Source organism: Scomber scombrus, chromosome 12, assembly GCF_963691925.1.
Source record: "Scomber scombrus chromosome 12, fScoSco1.1, whole genome shotgun sequence".
NCBI lineage: Eukaryota > Metazoa > Chordata > Actinopteri > Scombriformes > Scombridae > Scomber > Scomber scombrus.
The window spans coordinates 1,323,913-1,347,813 of record NC_084981.1 but is presented as its reverse complement, the minus strand read 5'-3'; the positions used below and the strand labels follow the sequence as shown (position 1 = coordinate 1,347,813).

The following is a 23,901-nucleotide window of genomic DNA, read 5'->3' as shown; positions in this document are numbered from 1 at the left end:
GGTGCCATCAGATTTTGGCAACTTTGGACTATCCTGCCTGCATCCAGTCTGCTGATTGTCTTCATGCATCTAAAAAAACAGCTGAAAGAACATATTTAGACATGTGGGTAACCTGGAGCACCTTTAGTTTTTATAACTTACTATTTATGAATTGATTTACTATTTATTACTCACTTTATAATTATATAATATATATATATATATAATTATTAATATAATACACATATATTATGTATGTATATATGTATGTACACGGTCGCCCATAAAGTTGGAATAAAGTATTTTTTACCTCTTTCCATGAAATGATTGTGACAGTGTGATTTATATATATATTATATATATATTCTCAAAATTGTATTGATCAATCTCATTGCACCTGGTCAAAGGCTGATGTGTATAAATAGAAAATAAAAAGAGGAATGTATCTGAAAACAAAATTATTCCAACTTTAGGGGCAACCGTGTATGTGTGTGTGTATGTGTGTGTGTGTGTGTGTGTGTGTGTGTGTGTGTGTGTGTGTGTGTGTGTGTGTGTGTGTGTGTGTTATTTGTATGTTGTATCTTGCCTATGTAATGCATTTTGTGACAAATGTCTGTGAACAGCGCTGTGTGAATAAACGTAACTTACTTACTTTACTTATTAAATACATCATTTATAACATAATGTTTTATTAGGCAGATGTTATTCACTGTTTGCCTTTTTGATAGTTCTTCTTTTGAGCCTTTTTATTAATCCTTTTTGACCTCTCTCAGCACCAGTATCATAAACGCACGAATAGGCATGCAGTAAAATCCAAATGTGGCTGGCACAGCTAGCTTTTTACAAACAACAGCTCACTTAACCGCAGGGTGTAATTTACTATGTGAACATTTAAAATATGTGGCCACAGAGAAAGTTAGAAAGTTGTCATTAACTTTGTTGCCACGCAGCCGACTGTCGCTGAACAGGCTACAAACTGTCACTTACCCTGCTCGCTGTGCCAGGCTGTTACATCTCCATTCAGTCCCCTTCTGCTCTGTCATATACTGGAATGAGTATGCAGCTTTCTTACAGTCCCTGACACTCACTGTGCAACTCACACCATCACTATGCAAAAGTTCAGTTTCACCTACATAGACTGAAACAGCAGAAATAGCAACAGAGGAAGACTAATGGAATCAGTGTGGCTGTACTCTCACAGTACTGAAGCCTCACATTAGCTTCAGCTGAAGTTAACAATACATTATAACAACTGAGGAAGAGGAAAGTTAATTGCAGTGAGCAATACTTCTTTCAATGTACATATAAGATGTGAGTACTGTAGAAAGATAGGCTTGAAAAGAGGTGAACTTATTCTTTAACTGATGCTTCAGTTGAGATTGTTTCCAAATTCGACTCTTCCCACAACTAATGCCTGAGGTTGAGCGTCATGTGTTGCTGAGCTGAGGGGTGGAGGTCGGGGGTCTTATTAACAAGGTATGTTTACACGCCTTTAGCTGCTCTCCAGTGTGTCCTTAAATGCATCTCTTAAATGTGGCTCCTTGTATCCTGTAGAGAAGATTAGGCTGACAGAGATGAAACCATGATGTACTGTGAACCGGCTGGGCAGATATCCAGAGCAATGCCCAGGCATGTTCAAATCTACTCATTGTCAAAATAACAGCAACTATATGAGAGACTCATCAAATCCAACCACTGCTCAAGCAGCTAGCAGCAATTTTACATCCACTTATACTGCAGTCAGTTCTGTCTGTGTGTTTTATTCCACACCTCTCTCTCTCTCACACACACACACACACACACAGAGAGAGCGAGAGAGGAAAAACCAACAGGTCTGCAGTGGAACGTATCAAAACTGAGCATAGTGAAGCCTCATCTGATGAGGGTCCTGTCCAACTCAACTTTTTCCATTGCTGATGGAAAAACACTTTGTGTGTGTGTGTGTGTGTGTGTGTGTGTGTGTGTGTGTGTGTGTGTGTGTGTGTGTGTGTGTGTGTGTGTGTGTGTGTGTGTGTGTGTGTGTGTGTGTGTGTGTGTAATTGAGTCCAGCTTCCTTATTTTTGTGGAAAGAAAATGGCAAAACAGACATTTATAATTCGTGCTTATTCCTTCTCTCTCTTTCTTTCTCCCTCTCTATGAATTTGATTCAATTCAAAGAAACTTCATTGGCATCAATTGCTCTTGCACACACACATACACTGTCTAAGTACACAGTCAGTTGGTGCTAGATGTAATTTATGGGCAGTTGATGTTAAAATCATTGCTCCCTTGTGTGTACACGTTAACACTGAGCTAACTGCAGAGTTCCCGCTGTGGCCCGACTGTACGTTTCCACGACTTCCGTGACAGTAAAAACAAACACACCACACATGATCACAGCAGCCTCAGCTCACTGGTGGAGATCAGACAGACATGTGACAGCAGCTGCAGGCGCTACTGAAAATTCCAAATGTTGAAGGGAAATGCCTAAATTTGCAGTTAGCCAGCAATAAAGGAAAATATGCCTGTTCATGGATATTTAACTGTATCATATCGTAATATACAGATGTTCATTATTTGCAATTGTTTGTAAAAGACTGTATGTATAATGACATTAGTGCAACTCACTGTGTGTAGGCATCACTACCTGATGTCAGAAAGTTACATCACTAATGTCATAGCCCTGGAGCTGTAGAGCCAATCACAGTACAGCGTGAAAGCATTAACTCAATCGTGAAAATCATATAGTTTAAATGGAAGATTCAGATTGTACAATGATGATAGAAATACATAACACAAACAATAATATAATTGGTGAAGATATTTATATGATCCAACTCGAGTCATATTTTCATATCTTGTAAATGGTCACTGGTCATCATATCATAACTGAGGCAGAATAGAGCTATAACCAGCCAGTCTGATGTGAGCACATACTACAAACCAGGGGTGATTCTAGGATCAGAACTTTTGGGAGGCTCAGCTCCTAATGAGAATTTCATATACAATGCCCTGCAAGTGCTACAATACAATAATCATTTATTCATTTTTAAAGGGTGCTGAGATCGAATTTAGGGGTGCTTGAGCAACCCTTAAAAAACCCTCTGCTACAAACACAGTGATAACACAAGAAACATTTGGGCTAAACTATTAAAGAGCAAAACAACTCATGCCTGGGATCTGTGTTGCAAATCAGGATCACCTTAGAGCAGAAATGTATTAATAACAAATACAAAACCATTCATTCTAAGTTATATACCTAGATTTAAATTTTTCAGATGACATTTATGACTTTGCCCTTAGCAAGATACACTCCTATGCACATGTTATGCACTTATACACCATAGTCATAATTCTGAGTGTCCTTGGGTACCTTTCATCAGACTTATTTAACCCTGAGGTGGATCATATCTGTGACTCCTTCATATGTGGCTACATTTTGGCATTCCCCCAAAACAATTGATTTTTCCAAAAACCCACAAAGTATGTTAGTCTTCTCCTCCAGGATGCTGGATGAGATGTATCAACATATCAGCTGACTGCAGGGTTTTAATAAAGTAAGACAGATGGTTTGTGCACCGCTAACAGTCGCAGCATTGCTTGCTTATCGCATAAACATATGCCCCATTATTTTCAGAGACAGATGACGAAAACAAACCAACAAAGAAAATACAACAATGTGAAAGCCACATCTCATGACTACATTTTTATGAATACACAGCCCAGGCCATGCGGTGTATCAATGATGTGATACAGTGAATAAAAAGAAAGCAAAGATGAGCAACATGATTCCTACAAAGTCATTCAGAACATAAAGAACATCACACACAAACTGAATTGGTTAAACAAACAAAAGAGATAATCCTTATATTTGAAGGACTATGTGTTTTTTGATTCCTGCCAACAGCTGTATATGATTTGGAGCTTGACAGTCTCAACTCAAGGTCCACCCACTTGCTTGTTCTGGAGCTTTTAACCCTATCACTCATGGTCCTCATGAACATCTACAGTCTCAAAACAAATGAACAAATTCAATTAGCTGATAAGGACCACGTAGTAAAACAAGTGAACCTTGAGCTGACGTGGTTTTGCCAAGTGTATTTTGATTTGTTTGGCTGATGAATTTTATAGTTAAAGTTCTGTTGACATTTGTAGCTGAGATGGCTTCTTAAGATAGAGCTCATTATTAATTCACCATTTCACTGTTATTACTGATGACTTAATACACACAGACAGGCCACACCATCACCAAGCCTGATGTGTGTTCTATATGTCAGACACATTCTTTCTAATTTTGGTGTCCTGAAACAGGACACCACTTTCTTTATACAGCATTTGGAGTGCAGAATAATGGCTGACATTCTTAACTCATGGACATTTATGTTCACCACAGGCTATATTTGGTGTTATACTATTAAACTACTGAGAGAAACCTGAGAGGAAAGCTCATCCCTTATGTTGTTCACCAATCCTGGTGCAGTGTGAAATTCAACAACTTTTTCTCCTGGTTTACAAAGGTAAGGGCATGTATGTTTCCCAGAAAGTCACTTTTGTGTTCAGATATTCCATGAGGTAATGCTCCATTACAGACAGGCCGGTCAGAATTTGGAGCAGACACTGTCCTGGCTCTGAACTCTCCAAATGTGCCAAACTCACAGCAAGCTGGCCCAAACATGCAACAGCAAGTCTTTACCATTAAAACTGACGAGGGAAAAAAAAGCAAGCAATAAGGAAAATCTGACTAAGCTCTGCAAAGTCAAGAAAAGGTTGTAGAATTAAACTCATTCTTCAGCTCATTCATGATGGTGGCGAGATACAGGCACAAACATCTCTGTCCTTCACTTCTTCTGAGCAGAGAAAAAACCCTCCTCCTCTCTCTGCCACACTCCCACACAACCTACAGCTCACACACACGCTGGGTATTTCTCGGTGAGCCATGAAGTTATGTTTAACTGTTCTAGTGTGGAATGACTCACTGGCTTAGCAACGCTCATGCACAATATACACACACCACTACATTCTCTCAAACAGGCTAGTTTTTTTTATATTTGATAAAAGGCGCTCTCTTATCAATTATAAAAAAAACTACCTAGATCTAATTGTCTCTCTTCTGATCCAAACACTCAGGTTATTGTCCAGACAGTAAATACTGGACAGTCACACATGTTTTTGCTTACTCAAATTATAGACTTGGCACTGTGCCCATTCTTTTATTTCAATTTGAGTATGTTGAAGCACAAGCCTGAAGTTGTTTTAATCCAAAATCTGTCTTCATCCTCATTGTGTGTCACTGATTAGAACCTTTTCTCCATCTTTCAGCTCACACGCAACTGTAACTACACTTCACTTCTTAACTATAAATGAAATTCTAATAGTAACTTTTTTCTTAAGCGTATTTTATGTTTTTTGTTCTACAAGCCCAGTAAAATGTACATTTATATATAATCAAAGTGTATAAGAAACAGAATGTAATGTCATGTTTGGCTGATACCTGATCTGTGTCATTAATGCTGTCGATATCAGCTCCAATACTAATCCAGTTCATCATCACAGTGCATCACTGCTGACTAAGTAAACAAGCCGACTTTACTTCATTGGCATGTCACTTGTTAACCGGTGCAATAACTCTGTAATGTCAGAGGTATCCTGCTGTCTATGAGATCCTGTAGAACCTGTTGAAGATGTAGTCATGAAATTGCCGGTTAAATGAAGGTTAGAGTTTAAATCTAAACTTCAATTTCAACTAAACAAACCAACATCTACAAGCATCTGCTCCATGAAGTCAATCAAACTTTAATTCATCTCCATTGTGACCCCAGAGCCTGTATACCAAACTAATGACTACACTTCAGAATGCTCTAAAAAAAAAAAACCTTACAGATAAGGATGGCGAAAGTTAAAAATGTTCACAATAAAACAAAAAAAGAGCGAGCACAACACATAAATCGGCCTGCAGATTGGTCTGTTCATACAAAATGAAAGTGCAAACTGTCTCATTTTACACTGAGTTTCAAGGTCCAACACAGGTTAGATGCCTGGGACTCAGCACCTGTCAGACTGAGCTGAAGAAACTTTTTAGATGAGAGGTGAAATTCAAATCCAGCTGCACTTGACTTAACACTTTAGATATACCATGACATGGATGACTGAGAATCTTCACAGACATCCACACTTTAAATATGGGGGTCTGGGTCATGGAGATTCCACCACATAAACAACCTGACATAAATAGTCTGCCCTACTATAGAGTCCACCATTATAGTTATGTATTCATAGTCATGAAATCAGCTTTATTTATTGCAATAGGCAAGGCCGGATCTACCATACAGACATCTCCCAGTGCTCAGGGGACCTTTTTTTGTTTTGTTGGGGCTTTACACAAATACAACACAAGGCTCGACCCATCCTCTTTATGTTGGTCACTGCTACCAAACCTGGTATGTCCAAAACTAAATATGTGAGTTAAATGTGAATTAAAATATGTGTTGCAAGGTTTCCATCTAACACTAGCATTATCCAATCAGAATATAATAAAAGTTGCTTAGGGGACGTGAGCTTCCTTTTTTCCTTTTATAGCCAAGATCATTGAGAAAGTGTTTTTTAATCAACTCAGCAATTTCTTGAACTCCAGTGACCTTTTTGACAAATTTCAATCAGGAATCCGACCTCACCACAGTACAGAAACAGCTCTTATCAGAGTGTTAAATGACATAAGGTTAAACACCGACTCAGGCAAGGTGTCAGTTCTGGTCCTGTAGGATCTCAGTGCTGCGTTTGACACTGTGGATCACAGTATACTGTTGAACAGGTTAGAAACTTGGGCAGGACTCAGCGGAACAGTCCTAGAATGGTTCAGGTCCTACTTGGAGGAGCGGAGTTATTTTGTGACCATTGGAAGTCATGAATCCGATCGAGTGGCTATGACATGTGGAGTTCCTCAGGGGTCAGTTCTTGGACCCCTTCTGTTCAGTCTATATGCTGCCTTTGGGTCAAATTCTGCAGAACTCTAATGTAGACTATCACAGTTATGCAGATGACACGCAGATATACCTAGCACTGTCCCCAGATGACTACAGTCCAATACAGTCATTGTGTCACTGTTTAGAGCAAGTCACTCATTGGATGAACCAACATTTCCTTCAATTAAATCAGGACAAAACTGAGGTCATTGTTTTTGGCAATAAAGAGAAGAGGATTGCTGTCAGTAAACATCTCGAGTCACTCTCTCTAAAAACTAGCGACCAAGTCCGAAACCTTGGCGTGCTGATAGACTCAGATCTGACCTTCAGCAGTCATATCAAATCAATCACCAAAACAGCCTTCTATCAGCTTAAGAACATATCCAGAGTGAAGGGTTTTATGTCTCAAACAGACCAGGGGCCTCATGTACAAAGACGTGCGTGGATTTCCTACTGAAACATGGCGTATGCTCAAACCCAGAAAACGTTGTACGCACAAAAAAATCCAGATGTATGAATCTGTGCGTACGCATGAATCCAACCACATTTCCTTTGTACATCCCAACCAACGTGGAATTGAGCACACACCCGACCCCTCCCTGTCCACGCCCCCATTTAAATACGCAAATCATATTTAATTTGCCCTGCACCTGAGATTCCCCTCTCTGCACGATCAGAAAATTAAAACAAAAGCATGGGTAAGACGGGAAAAAAGAAGAACTTTACAGAAAGCTAATTGGAGACGCTACTCACTGAAGTGGAGGGGCGCAAAAATGTACTCTTTGGAACGCTGTCCTCCGGGCATAAACAATAAACGCAAGAGGAGTGAGTGGGAGAGTGTGTGTGAGGCTGTCAATGCTGTGGGGTCAGAATAACACACACACGCTGAATTGAAAAAGAAGTGGTCCGACATATCAAGGTGGATGTGAAGCGGAGGACGGCTGTCCTGCGCCAAAGTGTGGCAAAAAACAGGCGAGGGGACAGAGAAGAGGGGCCCACTCCGTTTGAACAGAGGGTCGCCGCAATCATGGCTGACACTGCTCTCTCAGGGGTGGTGGGAGCACATGTGGGTGACTCTGATTACCCCCAAGGATCACACATTATTGTTGCAAATTAATGCAGAAGTGCGCAGGGGAAAAGGTGAGGCTGATTAAGACATTTCACACTTTACACACAGGGTTATTAACATGAGTACTCTGCACACAGAGACAATCAGGGGCTTGTTAGAAAGATCTGAAGCTATAGTTTAACCAGCAAGTCACTAACTTTAACCACTGACTAGTAACGACGCTGTGAAGACGGGATAGTATTTGGGGGCGCACATGCTCAATGCGCATCACGGGGATTAATATTACCCATCACGCACAGTGCCAGCTTGTCTGTTCCCAACCATGCTGTTACTCAGAATCGTGCGTTGAACCAGACCACCTCGCCACAATGTTGGTTAATTGCATTTGCGCATCACATATGATATGTACATTGATCGAATGATTGATCATGTTGACATATACAAATTCATCACGTTATTATAATGTCTTCTAATACTGCTAAAGCAGCCATTGTTGTGGTATTTTCTGCACCACTTTGCACATGCTTTTAAATCTACTCATGTAATTGCAGACACATGGGTGTGTTAATTGTTCACCAGTGTTAATTGTTCATGTTCTGATGTGCACATCACTCAGTCTGAGGACTAATTGTTTTCACATTTATTTATTCTAACAGTTTCCCAGCATCACCTCTAAGTGTCGCCAAAGGATCAACAGCTGTAGAAACGTGCGTACGCCAGCCATGAAGTTGGCGTGAGGCACCGCACATTTCCACGGTCATTTCACTCTTGATACATCCGAACTTTGCCGTGAAAAAGAACGTACGCCACGTTTTTGTGCGTACTCACCCTTTGTACATGAGGCCCCAGGAGAAGTCTTCTGACTGGACTCCCACAAAAAAGCATTAAACAGCTGCAGCTCAGAACAAAGAGAGAACAAAGAGATCAGAGCACATTACTCCAGTTCTAAAGTCTTTACACTGGCTCCCAGTCAGCTATAGAATAGATTGTAAAGTTCTGCTACTGATCTACAAATCACTGAATGGTTTAGGTCCAGAATACATGAATGACATGTTAGTAGATTATAAACCCAGGATGAATTGTTACTTAGTTGCTTTTCCCTTGGGTTTGGTTTCACAAGGGAACATTTTCAAGCGAACCAAAATGTATAAACAAAAGCTAGGTGGGTGCTGTCACTCTGTTCATTGGTCAGAATATATCATAGTGGTTGGTGGGCAGTGAAATGAGTTTGTTTTCCTTCCAAGACAGCAATCCAAAATGGACCATCTGCAGGGCCATATACCAAGCCAACATAGCAGAATAGCATTTGAACATACTTCAAGGCAACGTCTAGAGGACAATGTGTTGTTCACACTAAGCAAAGAAGCCGTGCTGCCTTCGGTCAGCTGAACAGTAGAAGTGAGCACAGACCTGTAGGCCTTCATAATAACATAATAATAATATAATGCACAGCACAGCAGGCTACAGGAGCTGGTTTCATCAAAATAATGCTAAAAACTTCTGCAGTCAGGTCAGATCTAGGTCAGATCACATTCATACCACACACAAACTGTTCCAGAGTTAGTTTGTAACTGGACCGAGACTCCTTCTTCAACAAGGTCCTGTTGTTTAGGTCCACACCCCAGTGCAACTGCTGTGTTCACACCTGCCCAAATGAACCGCACGAAGGGGGTAAATGCTCCAGGGTTCGATTCAATAAACTAAAGAAAGCAGGTGTGAATATGCCATTAAACCAAAAACTTAGGAGTCCCAAAGTTACACACCCCAGACACACCCCTTATTTTTAGGAGTTTCTCCAAAGTCAGCCAGTTAGGAGCTACTTTTGGCTGAATGATTACAGATTGAGGCCCTGTATTTATCAAACCTTTCAGAGTCAAGTTAACCTAGGACTAAAAATACCCTGAATTTCAGTAAAGAGAAGGATTAGAAATAACATTATCACAATTAACCATAGACTGTAAATGCATTGTGCTAACCAAGCTAGCAGCTAGCAGCTTGTGCCACAGTAAGCTCCATCCTCTCATCCAAATATGAACACTTCTGGCTCCAAAAATCAAAGATGGTGACAGTCAAATCCAAGATGGTGGCAGTCAAAACGCTAAACTCAAGGCTTCAAAACGGCAGTCCACTAAGCAATGGCTGATGTCACAGTGGCTAAGTCTATGTGTTTTACATATAAGCCTCTGTAGCTCAGCTGAAGGCTACAGCTGTTATTAGAATGTATCATGTACATTTAATCAACATTTCTTATTTCCTTTTCAGGTTGGAGATACAGACTGTGAATATTATTTAGGCTGCTAATAAAAACTGAAGTGTTTCTGCCAACACAAGCTGATTAGACATATTTGAGTTGTAGTTATTTTTAGCCTTTAGTTACTTGCATGGTTGAAAGGTAAACCTAATAAGATTCTATAAGGGATTTGGTGTTGCCACATCTTTTTACAGTTCCTATAATATTGCTCATGTTGTATAACCTCTGTGGATTTGGGTCCTCACTCTGTGGCTTCTTCCTCTTACACTGTCCAATTCCCCTCTCCACTATGTCACCTACACCTCCTGTTATCTGATGAGGCAATGCAGAGAGAGCCATTAGATCATATCCTCCACTATTTTTGAAATACCTAAGAACTTATAAAAATGTTTCAAGTGTTGTAATGAAGCAGATATATCTGACATCCAGCCAGGAGAGCATGATTATGTTCATATTTGAGTCTACTCACTGAAGACCCCCATCATTTTTTATGACAAAGTTTGATATATGAATGCTGAAATTGTTGGTTCTGACAGAATCAGCAGTGTTGCAAAGCTGCATGTTACTGTTACAAGAATGTGTAATATCGTGAGGACATTTGTCCTCCTATGCACTGTACATGGTCAGTCTCAAATATTCATTGTTCATCAAAACAATCGTTCAATAAGCTTAATGTCATGAAACATTCTTAGAACATTGCTCCTCTCACAGAATCTCTCTGCATGAACACACTGGAAACTCCCAACAGCTCAGGACTCCTCTGATGCTCTCCTAAATATTGGCAGACACAGGAGTGATTTCCTAAGTTAAGAAACTTCTTCAAATGTTTTTTTATTCCTAGAAATAAAAAACACATTATGTTGATCTGGGAATGTTGGGTCAATTAGAAGGGATTTCTTAAATGTTGGAAAAAAATGTACTGTATTTATAAGCAAAACTAACATAAGGGTTTAGTGCATTAATGGCACAGCAATGACCATAGACTACTGAACGCACAGTGCCTTGTATCCCCTCTGTCTTCATTCTGAACCAAACCTATGTCTATGGGCCCAAGTCACACAGTCTCAGGTTCACCTCACATACAGGAAACATCTGAATGAGCTGGATAAGTTCACATTTGAGAACCCCACTTTGAAGAAGCCCAACACCTCTACAGGTTTAATAAGCAACCTGCCATTCCACCTATAAGAGTCACTACCTGCAGATTTACAGTTATCTGGTAACATGCCAGGCAATTGAGGAAACATAGCCACTGCTGTTTATGGTCTGTTGTCACAATTCAATGTGACTTCACCTGTCAACAATTTGATTCAGTTCAGTTCATTTTTCATCAACTGATACAAGAAGTCAGATTAATATGAACTCCCTTTTCCATTTAGAAAGTGCTTTAATAATCTGAATGATTTTTTTGACATGTTAAACATAAATGTCTTCACATTAGAATAAGATGTAAACCAAAATAAATAAATAGTATAGGCCTAGTAGAAGTGAGAATCACACACTGAGCGGGTGCAGGGTAGTTGAAGTGAAAGGCATTCTGTGATAAGCTGCTACTATGTATTTATGTGTTTACGTATGGATTGATGGATGGATGTGTGATTAATGGCATTCAAATGTTTCTGTTTTTATAGAAAGCAACAACCAGATGATATCATTCATGTTAATATTCAGGATTATCTAGCTCCAATAGAACAACAACTGGTGTCAAAGCTTCACAAGCATGAGTGAAGAAATTCTGACACACACTGACAATGAACATGTCACAGTGCACTTTATAGTTTTACCAGCTGCAGACTGGCTGTCTGTGGGTATGTGTTTGAGTGTGTGTGTGTGTGTGTGTGTGTGTGTGTGGTAAGAGCTTGGCAACTTTATTGGCATCTTTCACTTCCTTAAGCTCAGCAGAAACTTGTGTAAACACAAGACAGAAACACTGCAAGTTCTAGCTAGTGACATCCTGTCAGGAGATCTCTCTCTCTCTCTCTCTCTCTCTCTCTCTCTCTCTCTCTCTCTCTCTCTCTCTCTCTCTCTCTCTCTCTCTCTCTCATAAAACCAGCAACACATGATCACAAACAGAAAGATTAAGAAATATTAAAGTGATGTTTCACATGCTATTTTCGGGGGAAGAGACAATCTCAGAGTCAAAACAGCTTAAAGTTGTGGTTAAACTGGCTGTGTTTTGAAATGAATCAATGCTCTGTGTGTGCGTGTGTGTGTGTGTGTGCGTGCGTGTGTGTGTGTGTGTGTGTGTGTGCGTGTGTGCGTGTGTGTGTGTGTGTAAATCTGAATGTGCGGAGAAAAAGACTAGTGGTCAGGCAGCTATCTTTGTGTTTAACAGGCTTTCCAGCATCATCAGCTATCTTTCTTTAACTGATTGTAACAGCTGCCACAGCTAACCTGCTCCAGAGAAGCTCAGCCTGCCTACTAACCAGTCACATCACTGCTAAAATAGAGTCATCAATTCTGCTGAATTTATTTTATTCCCTACAGGATTCCCAAAAGTGATAAATACCATATGCACAGGTCAACACATTAAACAGCTGCTTTCACACTGGGAATGATTCAGTGTGACAAATTCACTGGAAGTGAAAAGAATTTCTCAACATTATCTCCACCACATTTTTCCCAGTTACTGTTGCGTGTGTCTATGTTTACAACTATACAAAGCGTTGCTTCCTTACAGGATTTGTGTAACTAAACAACCCAGCACATTTTTTTTTGTCTTTCCACAACTACTAAAGAAATAACTTCCTCCACTGCATCACTTTATCTTTTTTAGATTTTACGGGAAATCTCTGCCGAGCATCCGGTAAACTTCTTCTCTTTGTATACATTTTTTAAACTTTCTACCCACTCCATGTTTCCCACATCACTAACCCACAATGTCTTAGATTAGGACTCTGACGTTACATAGAATCAAGGATGGACATCTTCTCACACCACGTCACAACCAGTGGTGTACAAGAGCTTTAAAGAATAGATTCACCGTTTTTCAGGTCTTAAAACCACAGTCAGGTGTCCATATGAACAGTAAAAGAGGTTTTACTCTCTGTAATCATTCCTCCTGATCATACTGACTGAAGATCTCCTTCAAATGTGCTTTCAATGGAAGTAATGGAGGACAAAATCCATTTAAAAGTAGTTTCTATCAGTCTTCATCAGTGTGAGTTAGTCATATCAAGTAGATATCTGACACATTTACATCTTTTTAGCATCAAATTCCCTCTTTGTGTTTCCTCTGACAGTGTTGAGCTGTGGTGGAAGTCATTTTCATTTTTGACTTTTTAAGACTATAACTGATCAGGCAAAATTCACTTGTATGCTGTGGCCAAAAAAAAAGTATGGAGGACATAAAATACCTCACTGGTGTAGTTCAGGTTTGTGTTATTACTGGTTTCCATTCTTAAGACATTATTAATCATTATGTCATATTAGTTATTAATGCTTAACTGACCATATAAAAGCTCAATTTATTAAATCAACTAAGATTAAGCCACCTTGTTAAAGTTGAAACTATTCAACAGACTGAGAATAATAGAACTAAAGAAGCCTGCAGCACAGAGGAAAGAACAGCTGTGGTGGCATTCAGCATTCCAAGACATGAATTTATTCTATGAATCACACTGCACACCTGAACGCATCGTTTCAGTTTACATCAGCAGTGAGGAGATCATTGAGACTACTAATAAAGATCAACCTGCACCAGTCACCGCTCGCAACGCACAGAAGTTAACCCTGCCGAACCTGACTGAAATATCATTCAGTTTAAGGACTTTTTTACTCAGCAGCTAATGTGGGAATTTTGTAGAAAACATTTCTGACTTGTTAAATACATCTGAAGCCATTCTTCAATTCGGCTAATATTCCAATTCTAAAACTGTCATTAAACTTATATGTGTGTCATGTTCATGTTTACCACGGCTTCATCCGCTCTGTCACATTTCACAACGAGAGGAAACATCAACACCTCCAAACCACACTGAGATTTAACACTACGGTCTAGTTTGTAGTTTTATGATGGTAAATGAGGACATATGTAATCCTGAACAACAGTGTGGTAGTTGACGTTGACTCTACTCTTATCTCTCAGTAATCTGACAGTGAAGTGAGCTTTTTTTTTTTTTTTTTTTTTTTTTTACAGCTTTCCTTCTCGCTGCTTCTCGCTGTTACCACCCATTACGTTACGAGACACTTGAAGCGCTCACGTTTACGTGGGTGTAAATGTGTGACTTTTGTTGGGAAATGTGTTTAGAAGTCCTTTGATTTAAAAAAAAAAAGTGTAAGTGTGTTACCTGTTAACAGCGTGGTGGGCAGCAGAATGCAGTAGAACAGCCACACAATCACCTGAAGATCCATGTCAGCTCAGAGAGATCAATACTCACTCCTCCGATAATCAGCAACGATTCCTCACTAATTATCATCGATCACAGCACTAAATACTGTGCTCGTTAACTTAAAGGGTTCCATCGGGACTGATTGATCAAACGTGACAGAAGAATGACATAGGCATTATTCCGATATGCGCTCATGATCTCCCATAAAAAAAAAAAGACAAAGCAACTTTAGTGCAAAGTCTTCAACTTCCAAAGAAAAAGTTTCCTAACAGCTGACTGGATGGATCCTCTCTGGCTGTGTGGGAGCACAGCAGCAGATCGTTTCACTGAGTGTGTCCGTGAGGAAGAAAAGTTTAGTTGCATGTGTTCCGTCAGAGGGGCCCAGTCTGGAGTAACAGTGTTGTAGGTGGAAAATGTGATTCAGAGGCAAGTCAGTCTGAAGGGCGTTCACAGAGGAGCTATTCTCCACCACCACTACTGCTGCTGCTGCTGCTGGTCACCTCCCTGCTGTTAAACACACTGTGCTGTTCCTACTGTAACATACAGTTCACATAACACATGCTTCACATCTTGTGTTGTAGAGTTTAAAGACGATGCATCGAAAAGCAGTTGTCGCTTTATTGGCACTGTGGTGACACAAGTTTGTAAAAAAAAAAAAAAAGTGGCTTATTTTGATATAATGATAATTATAACACAGCAATCAACGCACACGCTGGAAATACGTCCACAATGTACTGTAACTTGCAACACCTGTTGCTAAAATGAATTTCATCAGTGTGGCGTGTGTGTGTCAGTGTGTGTGTGTGTATATGTGTGTCAGTAGCGCCCTCTAGCGTAGCTACAAATAAGTAAAAACGTGGAGCAGTGAGGGTAAAGCAACAGCATCTGTGTGTAAAAAGAATAGTTTTTGGCATGTTACCCCTTAAAATGAAGAAATGTTTACTCTGTGTGTGTGTGTGTGTGTGTGTGTGTGTGTGTGTGTGTGTGTGTGTGTGTGTGTGTGTGTGTGTGTGTGTGTGTGTGTGTGTGTGTGAGTGAGAGAGAGAGAGAGAGAGAGAGAGAGAGAGAGTATTTAAATAGTGTATTTATATATAGACTATTGAGAGTTTTAAAATTGGACTTAACTATTTCTTTTTAGCAGAACCTTTAATTTTAATTCATTATTTGGTTTCTACTTTTATGCTTATATATTTATCTGTCTCTATATTGATGCTTTACCATGTAGCACTTAGAGATTCGCTTCAAATGTAAAGTGTGTTACAAATAAAATGTATATTGTTATTATTATTATTATTATTATTATTATTATTATTATTATTATTATTATTATTATTATTATTATTATTAAATGACAGTGAAAAAAATGCATTTTTGTGTCTAATCTAAATGGTATGGAGAAGAATATTTTTCTTTTATTTAATCCTTCTTAGTTTACTCCATACAGACAGTGTGATGCCAATTTAAAAGGCTTAAGTAAATTATAAGGGGCAAAGACATTGAATATAATCCTGTTACTTTTCCATACATGTAATGTAGAGGAAAGAAGAAACTGAGGCACAAAGCTGTGATTGAAGGGTTTGCATGTATAGATTAAGAGATGATTAACACAATTCACTCAAAAGTAGAAGTACTTGATGTGTTCATGTATGTGATGTTGTGGCTGATCCAGTGAGATCAGACTACTGAATGTTGTTGTTGGGCAGTTTAAACTATAGCAAAGCATCATAATCTATATTTTAATGATGTGTTTTAAAAGTAATATAAGTCTAATATGTAAAGTAATGTTTTATTTTGCTTTTAAGTTACATTTGATTTGCAGACAGCATTCCAGACACATGTAACCTCAAACACAACAGGACACAGTAACAGCAGTAAATACATGAATATAATAAAGCTTGTTGCCAGTGAAGATACATGTAGCCATCACACCTCTGCTCCATTGTTCATGATGTGTGAGGGCAGGTGATAATTGTCCAAAATGATTAATCATGCTCTTGATGTTTCAAAGTACCAGTGAGTTGGATTAAAGTTACCACTATAACAAAATACATCTGTTGGATGTTTAAGATACTTTAAAGTAATATTTATTTAAAATATATACCATTTAAGTACAGGAGTGATTGAATTAAAATATTCTGCATTTGATTACACATTGTCAGCTACAGAGGTTGATGTTTCTGATGAGATGGAAATGTAACGTGTAGTCAGAGAACATTATACAGTGAGGAATTCATGTTTTTATCTCATCAGCCTTATATCACTTTGTTAGAAAGAGTCAAACATCTCTTTTATTTAACCCTTACATACTGTTCATATTCTGACTCATAATTAGTCTCTTCACCAATTCACTATAAAAATTCACAAAATTCTCAGTCAATCAGAAATGTTTTATTAGACATTCACAATCACTCATTTAATGTCCTGAAGAACAATTTTGTAGAATATGATGACTATGACTACATGGTAAAACATAAACATAATAAACACAGGTCAAATTTGTACATCTCCATAAATAAAATGTGTATCAGCCGCACAAATATAACAAAATAAAAAATTCATTTTATTTAAATTTTTTATACTGTGGGTCACATTAGGAGAAATCCAGCTAAAGAAATGTTTTATAGTGTTTTTACAGCTCTCAGTAATTTGACCCTGAACAGTATGTTAAGGTTGAGACAAATCTAGAAATAATCACGTCTCATAGTATTTTCTGTAAGTGGCCACAAAGCTGAAAAGATCAAATCACACATTAAACACGTGCGTGACTTGAATTCATCAACAGGCACGTCATTAAAATATCAGACCTGTGACGTAGACGGATGGGGCGGGGCTATAATCATTTCGCGCGAAACTCCTTTTCTCCTTCCTGTTCAGTGTGTGAACATTTCCGGAGAACCATTGTTGATCGACACAGTTCATATATATATAGAGACGCAGGGTTTACAGTAGATCCACACAGTTTCGTCGGTCCTGATCCAGCAGCAGCAGTATGTCTCAGGTTCGGGTTACAGACTTCTTCTCTCAGAGAAAGAAAGCTCCGGTTAAACAAGCCAAGCAGCGCAGCCATACTGCTGCAGGACGTTCTGCTTCTAAAAACAAAGACGCTCTCCTGTCTTCATCTTCTGTCCACCAAGAGTTTCTCCGAGTGATCGATGAGGCTGTGGGACAGAACGATGGAAAGTCTACTGGCATCCACACAGACAAGAACCATCCCTGTAGTCCCCAGACCCCGAAGAGGACTTCTACCGACGCACAGTTTGACCTCGGGGCAGCCGTGTTCTCAGCCACCGCTGAACACAGCACCTCCAAGAAGAGACGGCAAGAAGCGGAGAGAGACGCCGAGAAAGTAACAAGGAAGACGGCCAGAAAGAAACTGATCCTCCCTCAGGACACACCACAGGTAGATCTGCTTGATTTCACTATTAACTCATACTGTTGTTCACTGCATGATGAAGCACATCCTCTTCTAAATGACAGCACGTATTGTTTCATTAAGTAATGATAATATTAACTTTATATAAACAAAGTTATTGTTTCATATCCAGGTAACTTAACCACCAGCTATCATCTGTTTAGAATCAATGGATTGGACTTGCAGTTAAACCTGGTGGTTAGATTGTGGACAACCCTCACAGTGTTAGAAGACAGTTTCCAGCATCGTCCATGCTTGCATCTGTAAATCATATATGTTGTCACACTGAATATAAATAACAAATGATGGTTTGTTGCTGTGTGTCCAGACTGCAGCCCAGCCGCCGCACAGTGAGGTGAGCCAGCAGGCCTCAGTGTCTGAGAACCATGATAACATCCAGACCAGCAGCTCTCCACAGAAGACTCATGTCACCAGGAGCAACAGAGGACAGGCCAGCAAGGTAACATATGATCTGTGAATATCCTCCTGTCACTTCCAACAATCAACAGTGATCATCATTTAGGGACATTTCGGTTTAAATCAAATAGCTGGTAGATTTTTAATAAAAGTTTCTAATACTGCAAATATTTAACCAAGAATGGTTTTGAATGAGTTTTCAGTTCTTTTGCCAACAATTCTTTCAGTGAACACAAATGAGGAGCAAACATTCTGTCCTCCCCAGTCACCTCATCTTATTAAGCAGCTGCTCTCATGCTAACTGTATAAATTAGAGAAACACTTTTACTAATTGATGATTGTGCTTATAAAGAGAAGGTGTGTGGTATTGATCTGAAGCTCCTGACCAGTGTTTTTGGGGTAAAGTAATCCATCATTACTAACTTAATGTTTCCAACAGTTTAATTTAGTTGTGGAAAATCAACATTTTGTTGCTGATCTAGTGCATGTAATTAAAATGATACATTATGTGTCTCATTGTTAAAGAAAATTCCACAACCACAAGAATAACATAGGAACTGATTAATTTAAAAAAAACTTGTAGTTTCTGTATTGTTATAAATAAAAGTCACTGCTCTGCTTCATTCATAAATACAGAAGGCAGTACTGTAGTGTTGTTATATTAGTGCTCATTTATTGTTATTACATTAAAAGCAAAATTAGGCTTAGACTTTTCCATTCCTATTGAAAACGTAAAAGATTTACGTCTTCGATTTCTAAAACTTTCTTTGGCACAAATAAATAAATGTGCAGAATATTGTCTCCTGTATAGTTAAAAGTCCTGACCACCCCCCTGTGTCTCAGGTGCTGTCTAAAGAGGACATCACAGCTCTCAAGTCTCGCCTTCAGAGGATCAAGAAACAGGCAGAGGAAAAAATCAGCACTGCTTCCTCCTCTTCAGTTTCCTCCACTTCAGTTTCCTCTTCCTCCTCCTCTCCAGTAGATCCAGCACCTACAAGCACCTCTCCTGCTTCCACCGTGCCCCCCTCCTCTGATGCTAAGACCCTCAAGTCCACCTTAGCACGAGCCAAAGAGCTGGCAGCTAAAGCTCAGAGGAGGAAGGAGGAGAGCAGGCAGAGTGAGACACAATCACAGGAGAGGTGAGCGCACACACACACACACACACACACACACACAGATGGCACGTTACATTTTACAGTTCAGTCCAACTTAGACGCTTACATATTTGTTCTTCTCTGGTCCTTCAGTGCTGAGCAGCCAGCATATCAGAGGTACCACACCCTCGCCCAGGCAGCCCCCCCAGGCTTATCCCTGCCGTACCAGTACAAGGTCCTGGCTGAGATGTTCAGGAGTATGGACACTGTGGTCGCCATGATGTACAACCGCAACGAGACGTCCACCTTCACCAAGATCAAACAGGGAGTTCAGGACATGACGCACAAGTAGGTGGAAGGATGGAGAGATGGTGTGATTGTACTCTTTTTTTTTTTTTTTTTTCTGTTTTTTAATTTCTGAAAAATGATGAGGAATTAAATAATATGGATGTAAAAGGGTGTTTCAAATTTCACTTTTTTTCTTTGTCTCTTTACATACAAATGATCATTTTACATTTTAAATTAGGTTTTTCAATGTCTATCCATTTCAAGTTTAGTAAAGTAATCTTTTTTAATTTTAATTTTGACCATTAATATCCTCCATAGTTCAAGCTGACTGTAGCACCCTTTATGTTATCACCACACAGATAATCCTTCTTACACTCGCTTTGATTTTCTCGGAGTTTGTTGAGGTCAGAGGCCTTCTGTCTGTCAGAAACTTACTTGTGCCTGTTCTCTTTGTCCCTGTCTCAGGCGGTTTGAGGAGAGCCACGTTGGTCAGATAAAGACGGTGTTTGCTGAGGCGTATACGTTCAGACAAGAGAAGAACATCCCAACATTCAACAGCAGCATTAAGAGGGGCAGCTACCAGCTCACTGTGGAACCCAACATTCACTCTGGTGAGAACACACTGCTTTTCAGTCTGTAAACATACTAACTGCATTTACACTGCATGTTCAGAGAGGGAATGCAGTACTTTTATTCCTCCTTGCTAATCAGTCTTTATTTATATAGCGCCAAATCACAACAAAAGTCACCTCAAGGCACTTTACACATAGAGCAGGTCTAGACTGTACTCTTTAATTTAATTTAAAGAGACCCAACATTCCAACATGAGAAGCACCTGGTGACAGCAGCAAGGAAAAACTCCCCTTTTAATAGGAAGTAACCTCAGGCAGAACCGGATGCTAAGTGGACGATCATCTGCCTTGACCAGTTGGGGTTGAGGGAGAGAGAGAGAGAGAGAAGAGGGAGAGGGGGAGAAGGAGAAATGTATAAAAGGGAGTGGGGGGGCAAGGGGGTAGAGTTGATTTGCTAATAAGCTGGCTATGGAGACAGTCGGCTTGACGTCTTTGTAAAAGGTACAGGTAGCTGACACTGTTGTGTTACACATCACACACCAGCATGCTATGTAAAACCCAGCATATAAAAGAACTGACTATGTTTCATTCCTGTGTGTGTGTGTCTACAGATCAGAATGAAGCTCGTTCCATCCTGTCAGCCTCTCGTCTCCTGGAGAGAAGACACATCTTCCACCACAACCTGGTTTCTATTGTTAAACAGCACCACACGGTGAGCAGCTGCTTGGTTTCATACTTTGAGAATCGCAGTCAGCTCCAATATTTCAAATAAACACAGTGGTGTGAGCTGAGACACATTTCTCCACATTTTGGCATCTACTAGTTTTCAAACCACCTCTCCATCTGTCTGTCTGTCTGTAGGTCTTCCTGTCCTCTTTGGTTCCTACGGTGTCTGTACCAGAAGACAGACTGACCCGCTGGCACCCTCGCTTCAATGTAGACACTGTTCCAGCTGTGCACATCAGTTCACTGCCTCAGCCTCCTCACACTGAGAAACTGACCACAGCTCAGGAGGTGCTGGACAAAGCCTGCTCACTCATCACACCCAAGGTACTGTGTTGATTTGAAAGTGGTCTTCTGGTGGTCATACTCAGTTTTATAATACCAGATATACACCTGGAGGTTCTGAAGTTTAGAGAAGAAGCTTCGGAATGTAATCTGAGTTCATCATAAACAGTATGTATTCAGTCTGTCAGTGTACTTACACAATAGTTCTTCTTGTTTCCAGATGGAGAAGGCTCTGGTTTCTCTGGCTCTGAGGACAGAAGACGCAGAGAGAAAAGAGCCAAAACCTGTAAACAACCCACCAGCCACCCAAACATCTGCTCCATCACCTACCGCTGCAGCTCAGGTCCCAACTGCCTTGAAAGGAGTGTCCCAGTCCCTGCTGGACAGGGTATGTACACCAGTCAGAGGGTTCTTCAAGGCCCTATCAGAGAACCGTGTTATGTATCAGTGTCCTGTTGCTTTGGGTGGTTCATTGACCGTCTGACTGTTTGGTGTTTTCAGATTCGAGCGAAGGAGTCCCAGAAGCTCCAGGCAGCCATGACTCGAAACCCCACCCACGAGGATCGCTTGCTGATGATGTCACGGCTCGGGGAGCTGGCGAGGATTCTGCGGAACGTGTTTATCGCTGAGAAGAAACCGGCTCTGATCATGGAGGTGGCCTGTAAAAAGATGGTGGGCAGCTACAGATCTGCTCTCAGCACAGGTCAGTTAACAGCTGATTCTACTGGCAGTACTGAGCATGACCCATATTGGCCTATTAGATATATCCGTATTGGTCTTTATGCCATCCGATATGTGTCTATGTGATTTTATGTTATTTTTTTCATATATATATATAGGTCACATTTTATCTATATTTAATCCTTTTTCCTAATTCAGCTTCCAAAACTCCAGTATCGGTCGGGCCCTTCTGTCTTATATCTAATTTGCTTGTTCTCTCTAATGAACAGGTGACATGGAGAAACACATCCGCCTGCTGGCAGAAGTGGCGGCTGATTGGCTGAGTATCCATCCAATCAGGAAGGACTTCTACCTGAAGTTGAACAAGAACACGGAGCTCAGCGTGGTTCTGGACAAACTGAGCAGCAGACTCAAAGAAGAGGAGAGACTCTGAGAGATGAAGAGCAAATTCTAATGACAGAGTGATGACATGGACTTTCACACTGCTCACCTCTCACATTCCTGCTGTATGTGCTGCTAACAGACTGAAGGCTCCTGTGCCTCTTTTTTTTTAGTTAATGTCACTAATTTGTTTGACATGTTGGACGCTGTGCTTCAGGCTGAACATCAGTGACAGTCAGATGAGTGTAGTCATGACTACCAACCCAGTATCCTGAGCCACATGGGACTGAGCGGACATGGTTGTGGTATTTCTAACCATCCTCCTGTGTTGTAAACAGGTTGTTTTTAACTACAGTTCTGTTATGATACTGATGTGTTTTTGTTTAAGGCTTTTTTTTTTTCTCCATCAGAGTGTATAATTGGCGCGTACAGATGTTTTCATCTGCTTCCAGTCTTTTTAGGGATCCGCTTTCTACAGTGTAGAGTGTTTACATTTTTAAAAGTGAAGTTTGATGAATGTTGAAGAAATACAAAGCGTGTGTCAGAACTCTGCTGCCTCCAGTTGTTTTTTTTGTGTGAACACAATTAAAATGTAACAAACCATAAAGCAAAGGCAATAATAACTTTGATTTATCTGAAAATGATGGTAAGTTACACCAGAGACAGGAGAGTTAAGTGGTTTAGCAGTCGTGGCATGGTGTCGCACAGTTTTCATCTGTTCTCACCACATTTCAGAACAATGGAAGTGATGGAATTTCTTTTACGCCTCAGGAAAAAAAGTTAACAGCATTGTGCCTCAACGCCACATCTATCAGACCAAAGTCCACATGGAGGGATTCAAACATCAGTGCTGTTTTTTTATTTTTATTAAATACTTCATGATCCCCTTTAAGATGTGAAACACAGCTAAGCAAGAGCTAAGCTACAGGACAGGGGTTTTAACCTGTTCATCACTTGAGCCCCCTCTATAACTAAACACATCACAGGGCATTTAAACACTCATGAAGATGGTTACATGACAGACTGTTTTTGTTTAGAAGAAGCTAGGCTAGTAAAATAGCATAACCATTTCTAGCTCAACTAAACACAAGTCAAACACCAAGCTCCTAACTGAAGGTGTAGCAATAAGCAGATTCCTAGGGATTTAAAGGTTGAATAATAATTTAAATGTGTGTCATTGGCTAGCATACCACTGTACAGCTGGCATGTATCTGTGACATCATAGGTGGGTTAGGGTCATGTGGAAGCTCATCTAACAGGAGAAATAGTTTCTCATGTACCTTCATGACATTTTTTATAACCTGATTTAGAAGTCTAAAGGTGATCAGTGAAAGGTTTTTAGTTTGGTTTTTTTGCTTTCAATCAGCTAATATTATTAGATTTGGATCCATTTAATAACCTTGTATTTGATATAAGAGAATTAGTTTCATTTGGCTATTGCAGGGAACTTGTGAAACAAAAAAGTTGAAGTTATTTCATT

General features: G+C 39.9%; 2 protein-coding genes across 2 annotated transcripts in view; one reads left to right on the top strand and one right to left on the bottom strand.

The window, feature by feature from the left end:
• The window catches only part of piezo1 (piezo type mechanosensitive ion channel component 1 (Er blood group)), a 91,142-nt gene extending 76,205 nt beyond the window's left edge, over positions 1-14,937 (bottom strand). Inside the window, 1 exon segment of the mRNA XM_062430204.1 lies at positions 14,527-14,937. Coding sequence (XP_062286188.1) covers positions 14,527-14,590 — 64 coding nt within the window. The 5' untranslated portion in view covers positions 14,591-14,937.
• A 2,620-nt stretch (positions 14,938-17,557) lies between these two features.
• cdt1 (chromatin licensing and DNA replication factor 1) lies at positions 17,558-22,517 on the top strand. The gene is made up of 10 exons (XM_062430727.1): positions 17,558-17,968; positions 18,309-18,440; positions 19,241-19,536; positions 19,645-19,839; positions 20,245-20,390; positions 20,963-21,063; positions 21,213-21,401; positions 21,580-21,747; positions 21,861-22,062; positions 22,310-22,517. Exons 1-10 carry the CDS (start codon positions 17,558-17,560, stop codon positions 22,471-22,473), a joined length of 2,004 nt encoding a protein of 667 aa, XP_062286711.1. The 3' UTR covers positions 22,474-22,517.
• The last annotated feature ends 1,384 nt before the right edge of the window (positions 22,518-23,901 follow it).

Excerpts from the sequence above, each read along its gene's own strand:
- cdt1 (XM_062430727.1), top strand. The coding sequence starts at position 17,558 with ATGTCTCAGGTTCGGGTTACAGACTTCTTCTCTCAGAGAAAGAAAGCT. Across the intron at positions 17,969-18,308 it reads TCCCTCAGGACACACCACAG|ACTGCAGCCCAGCCGCCGCA; the intron begins GTAGATCTGCTT and ends CTGTGTGTCCAG. Across the intron at positions 21,748-21,860 it reads CCCAGTCCCTGCTGGACAGG|ATTCGAGCGAAGGAGTCCCA; the intron begins GTATGTACACCA and ends TGGTGTTTTCAG.